Below are 10,968 nucleotides of genomic sequence, written 5' to 3' on the forward strand. Positions count from 1 at the left end.
TGATGCCCTTTGCCATACAGTTCATGAAGCTTCTTCTCGCCATTAAATATTCCTCAACAGGGGAACGTCCCTGCTGAGGATTCTAGGGTAAGTTGAATGATTTGCATCGACCTCAGGGAACTAGACAAGAAAATAACAAAGAGGAGGACAAAAAAGAAACTCGCACACGTCCTCATAGAACTAACCACGCGACTGCCCATGGGATCGGAGGAGCTTTACCAGAAATGTCTTTGTAATAGTGGACGTTGATCTTGTAATCACCCTGAGGCACATCAGTGCAGTAAATTTGCCGGACATTATTGATCTTGTCAGCATAACCCTCGCGCTTCACGGCCGAGTCGACGCTGGACTTTTGCACCCATCCTCTTCGATTGCCGAACCAAACATTCCCCGTGGCTTCCTGGGTGAGAGAAACGTACGGGAAGAATAGGAGATGGACTTGTAACTAAGATATAACATGTATATATTAGCAGGCAACTTCACCCAGACTCCTAAAACATATTGACATGCCTCTCAGCAGCCCAACTATTAATTCAACCCTAAATTGACTATTCTTGTACTAGCGCTAATACTTGTTTATCTATCCTAAAACTTCAACTCCTTTATTTCCAAGGCAAGGGTCTTCCTCTGCCCTAAGAAAGACTCTAAAGACACGTCCGCAGGCCACGTCTTCTGCTCTGGATACTCCGCTCCATTCGCAATGTCAAAAAATCGTACATCAGGTCCCTGCAATGCCGCGTGATATAAACCCAGATTGTGCAAGCTGAAAGGGTTCATGAGCCAAAGATCGGTGCTGAAACGAGCACGCAATACTTTTCCAGGCAACTCCAATTCTTAGCATGGTTCGATGTCAAGTAAGAAGGGCAACCTACCACAGCAAATCCTGGAGATTCGAAATGTGACCACTCTGTGATAGGGTCTCCCAGTGTTTGCAAGTTGTAGATCTCAAGCCCCATGTCTTGAAGTTGCTTTGCCGCAACGTCATTCGTTGAACAATATCCGCCGGCTGTTACCACAATAATACGGCCGAAGTTTCCACTCGCGAGGGACTGGTATAGGAAAGGCATGGACAATGCCGTCCCTAGACTGTGAGCGAATATATAGAGATCTTTGCCTTTCTCCAATTTTCCAATCCCAGTGATGCTCTGTTGGTTGACCGAGCCGAACTTTCCATTTGACGAATTGCAAAATTCTGCAACCGATTCCTTTAGTTTGCCATCCATGATAACCGTCTTTCCACCATTCTTGAGTATGGTGCCACTGGGCAATCCCGTAGCTTTGTGCATGTCGGTGAATCTATCAAAACCGAATGAGTTCCAGATGTTCTTGCCGATGCTGATTGGGAATTCCGAAAAGAATTTAGTTCCTGGAAAGTAGGCGACATTTGCACCGATAAGCTTATCATAGCCCATTACAGAGCTGAGAGCCGCCATTTGAACATATCCCTGACGACTAGTGAGTATATATGCACCATGAAAAGCTTGAGAATTTTATACTTCGTCCTGCCACAAAATTAGGAATTGTTTCGTATCGGGATGTGAAACTCACCTGTGCAGCTGGGGTCGTGTAGATTATCACGGTGCTGTTTTTCTTGGGAAAGTTCTCATTTTCAGAGGTGATCTTCATTATAGACTTTGCAAAGGTGTCGTCGAAAGGTGACTCGAGACCGGTCACTGGCACTGATCCGATTTCTGTAGCGTACTTGAATATCTATCATTTGTTAATAATATCACTCCCTCTTATGATGCATTGTAATTCACCAAGCGCAAATTTCCCAGACCATAGTTGATCACCTTCTGAACAGCCGGCTTCATGTTGTTGATAGGTGAGCTAGGTTAATGAGAGGTGAATGCGGGTTACTGAAGTGGCATTTATGATTGGGAAGGCACAATTACTACAGGAAAGTTTGGAGAGAAATGCCAGCTTTTTATGCTTTTTTCAATAAGGCCTTGGAACAGACAGTTCGCTGACAAGGAGGCCAGTCTAACGATTTGGTCACTTCATACTTGCCGAGGTAGTATGTGTTTGAATGAAAGCTTTTCAGCTTCTTACAAAACGCCACGGGCCAAATATTGTATTCTAGACTGGCCCATAAGGTAGGTTTTGCTCATGCGAATCTCCGTTTTCAGTAGCCTGCATCAATACTATTCAATTAGGCCTTTTATTCTTCTTTGTGTAACGAGATCATAACTGCGGCGATGTGAGTCAGGAGACATTCCTACGCCGTTCACATTACCTGTAGGATGGATGTATGTCTTAAAGTGTCTATATCCTTAACTCGTTTGTCATATCTCAGCTTTGTGTGGAAACGCCGTCGAGGTATTGGCTACTCGGCAAAAACAAACATGTGGCGCTGCAGAGGCTAGCTGTATAATTATGATGTGATAGAAACGGATAGTGAGAAAATGGCAGGAGATTGGAACCGAAGACTATGTCCGTTGTCTTAGAGCGTGAGTGATTATTGGAGGCCATCGTATGATCTTTTAGGAACTATTGAATTCCATACCTGTCATCTGATAGACCGGACAATACGAGAGATGTACAAACATGGCTTAGGTCTTGTCTTGAATATTCAGCCCAGTCGAATCGGCTCCCTGCAATTTTGGGACTAAGCTACTTATGTCTCATAACGCGCAATACTTTAATAAGCTGCAGTAGTTTCTGTAAAAGAGGCTAATTAACGCGGGAAAAAAGCAGTTAAAAATAAAATTATACATTCTTTAATAGAAAATAGATGTTTAAGTATTTACCTTCTAGGTTAGTAGAGGATTTAGGTAATATTTCTTAGCTATATTAGACATAAGAAATCCAAACGTACAAGGTCCCTGTTGTAGATTGCAAAGGGTTTGCGGCAGATTAGCTTAAAGGGCCAATAAAGACATTACACATACTTCTCAAAAATGCAAGAGGATTCGAGGTCTTGCTTAAATTGGGATCGAGCCTGCATCGGCCCGGAGGTGGCCGCACTAAGCGCTTCAGCTAGCCACATTCCCCCGTTACTGCTTCTCACTTCCCTGTAGAGCTTTGGCCAAGGTACTGATGAAGCTTCTGGTCGAGGAATCTAGAGTTCTAGACCCAAAGGCAAATGCAAAAGTGCTCCGAGACAATTGATCTTTGCCATTTTTAACTATTACTGCATGGTGGCTTCGAATTCTGAAACACCCCATACCAAGTGCCAGACCGGGGCCACTAGATAGGGCCCTGGAGGTCGACTGTGGCTGGCTGACGCCCCTCACCCCCACGGGACGGAAAGGATCGCGGGAGAAAGGCCCAGGCCGCCCGACGTTAGCAACCTTAATGCAACTTATCACGTCCATCTGCGCCCCCCACGGAGTTTTCCCCTCTGTTTTCCCCCGTGTTGGTCCTGCAAATATGACTAGTCTCGACACAGGCTCTAATGTAGTCGAATCTGTTGTGGTCGGCAGTTGCGTTGAGTCTTATCAACGGCGTTTAAGCCAAGGATATCAGTGTGCCAAGTCATCAGAGTGGCACAGCAAAGGTGTAGATATCCTGTGCTGGCTGGGCAGCAATCCGTGCCCACTCCACTTTCAAGATGAATCAGGGAGGCTCAGCTCTGACAGTGACTACATGCATGTCTCTCTATCGCATCAGTCTAACGATGCCCGTAGGCAAAACGATTGTTCGACGTCGTCCGCATGAGGGGATCCCAGGAAGTGTGGTCACTTGTATCATAAATCTCCCTTTTCTTCTGGGTGGCGTCGCGCTGTGCATCGAGCGGCACATGCATATGGTGCAGCAATTCTGTAGATCGGCGAGATGCCTACAGCTTCAAGTGAGAGGAATGACCGAAAGAGAACGATAGCACAGTTGAGACACACTTGCGTAAAACGAGTATTGAGAAGTAAACAGGGAAAGGTTCATTTGTCATATTTGCAGCACATTTGTATAATAATAACCGCGTCAGTGATTTCGATAGATATTAAATAATATGAAAATAGCTTTAATCATATGAGGACGAAACGAATACTGAACTACAATTTAGAAGACAAAAGGATAGACAAATACGTAACACAGCCGTAGCATTCAATCTACCCAACGCCGTTACTGAAGGGCCACCTGGGTGAGCTGTGTGACTGGGTAGAAAGTATCGTAGTGCGCACCCGACACTGCAATATCGACAGGCTGACCTGACATGGCGGCTTGCTTCTGTACGGGAAGAAACTCGAGAACACGAGTAGACGTGTTAAGAGCCGCATCAGAGACGAGGGGCCCCGCAGAGGTGAATATGATGGGTTGCGCGACGTTACTCTGCCCCGAATAGACAAAGACGCCTAACTCCTCTGCTAGCATGCTCGCGTTAGCCAGGGTGACCTGGAAAGGCGTGTCAATTATGACTTGGGTAGTGGGTGGTTGCCCATTTGGTGGTAGTGGGGGGTCGGTAATAATGAAAGCAGCCTTGCGCAGCTGAGCGAGGGAAACGGTGCTCGCTGTAAGATAGGAATCAAGCGACTCAGCCAACGGGAGCAGGGCAGCTGTGGCAGCCTGATTCCCATAACTGGCAGTACCCAGGATTGTGAAGTCGACAAGGAGATTGTTGCGCACAAATATTAGGCTACGCTTTGTGTGGACCATGTAATTGCCATATTGCTTTGTTGGATCGTTGGGGACAATGAGCTTCCCAAGATTGCTCTCAAACCCGGCTAGCTCGTTGATCAGACCATCAAAAGCGTTGGAAAAGGTCTCAAACGTTGATATCTGTTAATGTCAGTCATCAGTACGAGACATTCCGATTGGGGTCTAACTAGCATAACATACTTTGACTCTGGCATTCGTATTAGGGACACCATTCAAGGGCACAACGTAAGTTGCAACAGATACTCCACGAGCCACCACAAGACGGAAATAGTCCGTGTCCCCTTTGTAGAGCGTTTTGAACTTGAGACGCGGATAAATTTGTGAAGGGTGTAGAGAACTGGAGTTGATTATATTAAGATTCTTCGCGGTACTTGCGTTGTTTTTCGTTCCCTGGGCATTGAGTATTTTGTTGATTTCAAGTTTGAGTGGCTCTACCAGAGGCACTGGCGGCGGCTTTGGCCCCGTAGATGGAAAGTTCCATGGCCACGGCTCATTCACACCTCTGAGATTGAAAAGGCCTACCTTTTGACTCAAACTATTTCCAACCGCATCTGCTTGTGGGACGACAGTAGTGTTGTTCCAGTCGACTGTTGATAGATGCTACACGTTAGCATGGTCACAATTCCGAATAAATATTTGAAGTAGATACTGACAGAAGTGCCCGGTGTTCTGACTTAGCCTGTCGCTATCCTTGAAGTGTCTTTTGAGGAACTCAATTCGTTTGATGTCTGCGGTATCTGGACGTGCTTGAGCTTCGTTCTTTTCCTTGACACTGAATGCCGCTTGGACAACGTAAGCTTCTTCGGGTACACCTGTCTTGATCTCTAGCCATGCATTCGTTGCTAGCCAACCATCTTGTTCGTCTGGACCTAACACAATTACATTCTATTAGTTGACTAGTTCTGCGCTATTTTTGAACATTGATAGACGAGTTCTTGAAACCTACCCAGTGTGCCTTTGAAGAACGGGGTGGAAAGTCCTTGACTAACTGCTGTGTCGCTTTCCCATCCCATTGGCACCATTGAATAGCTTGTCTTATCAGCAATTGCCCCGCATGATGTCAGCCCAACCCAATTAACCGTGGGGGCTGTCCCTGCGGGATAAGTAGACAGGAGTATTTGGAACGCCGCTTCAAGCATACATGTCAAATCAAAGGAGTTCAAAGTCAATTCCAAACTGTCATGGAAATGATTGACATCGAGACTACCACCGAAAAAGCTGATGCCGAAGCTGGATCTCCCTTCCGCTGTGTCGTACAAGACTTTCATTGCAGAGAGTTTTCCAATGGCGAGCTTCGCCCACCATGACAATTTGTTGGCATTGATTTCGGCCGCTTTATCGATAATGTCGGTCGGATTGGGCATGAAAATACGGAGTAAATTGACTGGCCATTTGCCCTGTAGGTTTGGCAGTGTGGCCTGGGGGTCGAAGGTTTCTGTTGGTCCACCTACTGCTATTCCTGCCAGATGGTAGATTTCGAGTCGCGATTTGTCTTTCACAAGGAGGGTCTGTTCTATTGAAAACGTAGATAAATTATTCGGTTAGCCAACAGGTTCAAATTGATAGAGACGTTATGTGAAAGGGGAGGCGTAAGCGTACTTGGTCCCGTTTGCGTCTCAATTCGCCATTCAACATCCCCGGAGAAGCCCCATGGTATGCTTGGAGCGTCATCACCCGATCCAAGTGGATTTATAACCTCAAGATTGGTTTTGAAGCCAGCCTTGAGTATTTGTGCTTGGCGCGGCGCTGGGTCTGCGAGCTTTGTTTCCTCCCAGACCCCTTTCAAGATATCGACCTGAACAGATTTAGCATCTTTAATGCTGCCGATGATCAGACACTTGGTCTGTGTAAAAGCAGGCCAAGTTTGTGGATAGTTAGCTTCCCCTTCGATGCCCAGGACAGCTGCCTTTTTCAGCTTCAGTCCAATTGGCCTGAAGCTTCCATGGGCCCCGTCCAGCTTGTCAGCGGGATTCGCGGCATTCCACACTTCAGTATTAACTTTAATCTGCAGAGCGACGGTCTCGTCGCGATTAGCGATCGGTATCACAGGCGTAGCAGTAATAGATCGGAGTTCAGATGGTGGTGCTGCCATATTGGTAGACAAGTAGACGTTTCGGCAGCGATAGTGGTTGAGTTGACAGCGTATGGGTCAGTGATGGGCAGCAGACGGCTTTCTAAAACATGGAAAGATATCATTCCCAGGTGGTCGTTATTCGACTTACAGATCTGCAGACATGGGATCCTGATGGGTGACGGTGCTAAATCCATACGTAAACATGAACAGCAGATACAGCACACATCTCCCTCTGCTTCATGGGCGGGGGATCGGGAATATTCGAAAGTCTGCCCCTTGCCAAGCCATCTTCTCTGGGACAGGGGTGTTGTGTCGTGTGAGAGCAACAGTGCATTGATGTGAGCACCACATTTTTGAACGCCACCTGTATCTCACCTTAGCTGAAATGCATGCATCGCTCACTGCATCAAACTATTTATTTGTCTCGGATTTGCCTACCATATTTGGCCTACTGAGATGCAATCCTTCGGAGCCCCCTTGACTCACATTCCTGTTAACTTTATGGACTGTGGAGACACAATATAGCATTTTCAAAGAATGATAGAGGCAGCGAGTCTGGCAAGTGGCCAAGAGTGGTGTCTCACATAGGATACCGATGGAGCATCTAGGCCGCTGGTCAACGACCACAACTGTGCCATGGACAATAGTGGCTGCTGCACATGCGCATGTTCTTGTTTACCGACATCTTGTGACGGAGCAACATCCTCGTTCTGGTTGCTGAGTGCGAAGTAAGGGATATTCGACTGGGAAACTCAACAGGTAGAAAAGACCAGACTCCCACCACGTAATATCCTCGAGATAAACTACCAACCTCATCTTTTTTGCCCTTTACTACTTACAATCAACCGTATCTCTATTACAAAGGCTCATTGCCAATACTACAGTCAACATGCCCAACACCATCTCTATCACCATCAAGAACAAGTCTATGGCTCCGCAGTCATTTTTGCTCTTCCAAGCCCTTCCAGCTCCGACTGGTGTTCCCGGTGACCAGGTCTTTACCAATGTTTACCAGAAATCCCCCGTTATTGCTGGAAATGCTCATGACCAGGTCACGTTCAGAATTACCAATGAGTATTTCGGAATATATGGCACCAATGTAGCAACCCCTGATCAGAGGGTCAAAATTTCCACTTCAGGCTATTCCGCAGCTACACTTCAGTCTAATCCCGCGAGTGGTCCTGTGAATGGTTCCACCTTTTACCTTAGCACTATTGACAGAGATGGAAAATCGCCCACCTTCGCAAGCACCGCTCAGACGACTACTGCTAAAGCAGCGTTCACCATCCAGTCGGACGAAACGTTCGTTAACACGAACACGAGTAAGTAAAACACAATTCCCCTTTCATCATTGTGCTTGATTTCGAGAGTAAGGAATTCATATAGCAAGATCAGTAGCTAATCCAGCAATACAACAGGCAACATCTATCTAGGAGTTGGCGCTACAGACCCAACGAATGGAGCAGTGATTCCCATCCAAACATATAGGGCGCGCCCAAACGTCACTACTGTGCTCTATCCTGTGGTCAAATACTATATCTGCTACGGTCATTTTGAGCCAGGTTCGGTTGTTCAGAAAGCCGAGATGGGCCGATACCTCTCTCTGGATTTCACTGGAGCTTCAGTCAACGATGTGACCTTCGCACTGGACGAGCACAATGATTACCAGATCGACCCTTCCCTCGCAGGAAGCAACTTGCAATGGAAGTCAGAGAGGGTTAGCGCGTGATTGATTGTCAGCGTTGCGAAGTATTTGGGAGGAAACTATTCATGCCAATCATGGCGGAACCCTTATGGGACTAGTATTAGATAGACTACCTACCTATGCACTACCTAGACCCTGGGCTTCTTCGCCCCGCAGTTGCCCTCAGTCCACACCAAGAAATACAAACTTCTCTACGTTTCTTGCAGAACTTGAATCTAATTGGAAATACCCCAAGTAACAAGCCCACAATCAAGTGAGAAACAAACGTTCCAGAACTGGGAAACTTGGGAGTAGACCCATGCTCTGCGTCATTCTCCCCAGCCTCCACTACCCTCCATCTGCTAAAGGCTGCGGGTCCAGATTCATTTGTCGGTGCGGCTTTCAGAATAAACTACTTGAATTCATACGCGCACCCTCCCGACCCCCCTCCTCTCCCTTACAACACGAACCAATGAGCACGGAAGCGAGTAGCTGTATTTTAGTGGAGCTAACCTCCGAGTCGACCTCCCTTACACTCATGTCACGAGTTCAGAGTATAAATATTGTCTGGAAAGCACCTCTTGAATATAACTTCTTCACATAAACATTTTTTCATCATCATCTATACACACTTTTCACTCGCATGGGATGGATCCCCAGAATCCATATTCAGGGAAACTTGTGCCGTCAAGTTGTCCCCCGTGCTTACCAGCTCTCGATTACAGCCCCAACTCGACAAACAGTGCGACAACAAAGACCACCAAGAACCCACTACTGTCTCGTAGAAATGTCGCCACAAACAATGTTGCAAAAAATAAAGGTTTTCAACCACCGGCCTACCTAGACGGGATGCAGCAGCTCGCGTACCTCGATGTTCATAACCACTCGTTGCACACACAGGGTTTTGTTGTTTACCCCTCGACTCCGACCATCACAAGCCCATCTGCCGATAAGGTGGACATGCAAATCCGGGTATTCCAAGCTTCCAAATTACTCCAAGGAGATGGCCATGGCACTATCCGCTTCATGCTGCCCTGTGCACCTCCACTTAATTGGGGTAAACCTGAGGAACAGCCTGCCATAATCGTCATGGCGGGCAGCAGGTCAGCGAACCAAGATCAGAATTTCGGCCCTACTGGTGGGGTTCGGCCTATACCATCTGGTAGTTACTGGAAGTTAGTAACAACGGGACCGAACAACGGAAACATGGCCAAAAACGTTTGTGTCTTGACCGCTCCGGCTGGTAGCGAACCGTTTATCCTCACGGATGAGGCCATGAAGACTGGCGGCTACGCTTTTGCCCAAGATCTAGATAAAGGAATGTTCAGAATCTTAACTGACGAGCTACTCGGCACAAACAAGAGTGGTATGTTCTACTTACGTTTATTTCCCGGTACCAATGTATCTGCACAACAGGCGGCTAATGACTCCGATGCACTTTTAAACAGTCATCGCGTTTGCAGGTATTGGTGCTGTCAATCCCAATTTTCCCAACCATGTCGTGCCAATCGTCACTTGGGACGTTGCACCTAGTTCTGTATACACAGTAAAGGCGGACATGTCATCCTGGCAAGTTGTTGCATTGTCTAATAGTGCACCTGCGACTGCACTCGACTTTTCGACCTTGCCATCATCCATCCCTGTTGCCTTTGCGCCCGCACCAGAATCCAACGCTACCGACGTATACTTCACTGCCAACAATTCCTTTAGTAACGAACCCTAAAACAAGAACAAAATGTCTCATGTTCCTGAGCTGAGCATCACAATCAATCTAGTGCAATGAAATAGCAATATTTAGTGGCTGTGGTTCCCAAGGATGCATTTATTACCTACGATTAGTAACACCAGCTGAGAATGGAGAAGCCAGGTATTATAGTGGTTTGTATAGCACAATTAAGGTTTGTTGCTGGTTATGGCATGAATTAATACAAATATGCCTATGGCTTGGACCGACTGCTTCCTCTGCGACGTCGAAGATAAACGCAATGGAGATTCCCGCCTTATTCACGAAGGTGTAGACTAGTCACCGAAACGTCCATATAAGATATTTAGACAACCGCTGATTGCACTACCGTACCAATTTATAAAATTCGGTAGCTTAATAGGTCTAATTTAAGCTAGATAGTTAGCTAGAGGTGCTATATAAATCAGTTATTATGCTATTAGTTAAATAGTAAAGTTAGCTTAAGGCCTACTAAGCTATTAAATTTTATAAATTAATATAGTAGTAATAAGATAAGAGATCTATTTATTAGGTAAGAAGAATATTATAATAAAAAATAACTAATTAAACTAAGTTATTACTTTATTAGAAAATGTATAAGTATCTCTTTCTTAATATAGTTAATTATAATATCTGCTATTAGTATATAAATTATTATTATATAGAAATATAGCTATATAATAAGATTATTATAAGAACTACTACTATAAGATAGTAATATAGTAATTTAGTCTTTACTTATAAAGTATTATTATATATTAGCTTACTATACTATTTAGTACTTTATTATTAGTATAATATATTTAATAAGTAAGTATAATAAATAAGTAAATATAATATAAATCCCTTAACCTTATATCTAATTATTTAATTAGTTAATTCTTAACTATT

General features: G+C 45.3%; 4 protein-coding genes across 4 annotated transcripts, besides 4 other annotated features; 2 read left to right on the top strand and 2 right to left on the bottom strand.

Annotated features, from left to right (window-relative positions):
* Nucleotides 1–172: 172 nt before the first annotated feature.
* FPSE_07795 (uncharacterized protein) lies at nucleotides 173–1,814 on the bottom strand (the record flags this gene model as incomplete). The annotated part of the gene is made up of 4 exons (XM_009260913.1): nucleotides 173–445; nucleotides 873–1,445; nucleotides 1,549–1,710; nucleotides 1,761–1,814. 4 exons carry the CDS (start codon nucleotides 1,812–1,814, stop codon nucleotides 173–175), a joined length of 1,062 nt encoding a protein of 353 aa, XP_009259188.1.
* A 2,248-nt stretch (nucleotides 1,815–4,062) lies between these two features.
* Nucleotides 4,063–6,688, bottom strand: FPSE_07796 (uncharacterized protein; the record flags this gene model as incomplete). The annotated part of the gene is made up of 5 exons (XM_009260914.1): nucleotides 4,063–4,716; nucleotides 4,777–5,183; nucleotides 5,250–5,465; nucleotides 5,543–6,109; nucleotides 6,196–6,688. 5 exons carry the CDS (start codon nucleotides 6,686–6,688, stop codon nucleotides 4,063–4,065), a joined length of 2,337 nt encoding a protein of 778 aa, XP_009259189.1.
* An 871-nt stretch (nucleotides 6,689–7,559) lies between these two features.
* FPSE_07797 (uncharacterized protein) lies at nucleotides 7,560–8,399 on the top strand (the record flags this gene model as incomplete). The annotated part of the gene is made up of 2 exons (XM_009260915.1): nucleotides 7,560–7,992; nucleotides 8,089–8,399. 2 exons carry the CDS (start codon nucleotides 7,560–7,562, stop codon nucleotides 8,397–8,399), a joined length of 744 nt encoding a protein of 247 aa, XP_009259190.1.
* Nucleotides 8,400–9,203: 804 nt separating this feature from the next.
* On the top strand, nucleotides 9,204–10,077 carry FPSE_07798 (uncharacterized protein; the record flags this gene model as incomplete). Its single annotated transcript, XM_009260916.1, has 2 exons — nucleotides 9,204–9,720; nucleotides 9,803–10,077. 2 exons carry the CDS (start codon nucleotides 9,204–9,206, stop codon nucleotides 10,075–10,077), a joined length of 792 nt encoding a protein of 263 aa, XP_009259191.1.
* A 477-nt stretch (nucleotides 10,078–10,554) lies between these two features.
* Nucleotides 10,555–10,578: a repeat region.
* A 39-nt stretch (nucleotides 10,579–10,617) lies between these two features.
* Nucleotides 10,618–10,646: a repeat region.
* A 68-nt stretch (nucleotides 10,647–10,714) lies between these two features.
* Nucleotides 10,715–10,772: a repeat region.
* Nucleotides 10,773–10,849: 77 nt separating this feature from the next.
* Nucleotides 10,850–10,921: a repeat region.
* Nucleotides 10,922–10,968: the final 47 nt, after the last annotated feature.

The sequence above is a fragment of the Fusarium pseudograminearum genome, chromosome 3, assembly GCF_000303195.2.
Source record: "Fusarium pseudograminearum CS3096 chromosome 3, whole genome shotgun sequence".
NCBI classification, from domain to species: domain Eukaryota; kingdom Fungi; phylum Ascomycota; class Sordariomycetes; order Hypocreales; family Nectriaceae; genus Fusarium; species Fusarium pseudograminearum.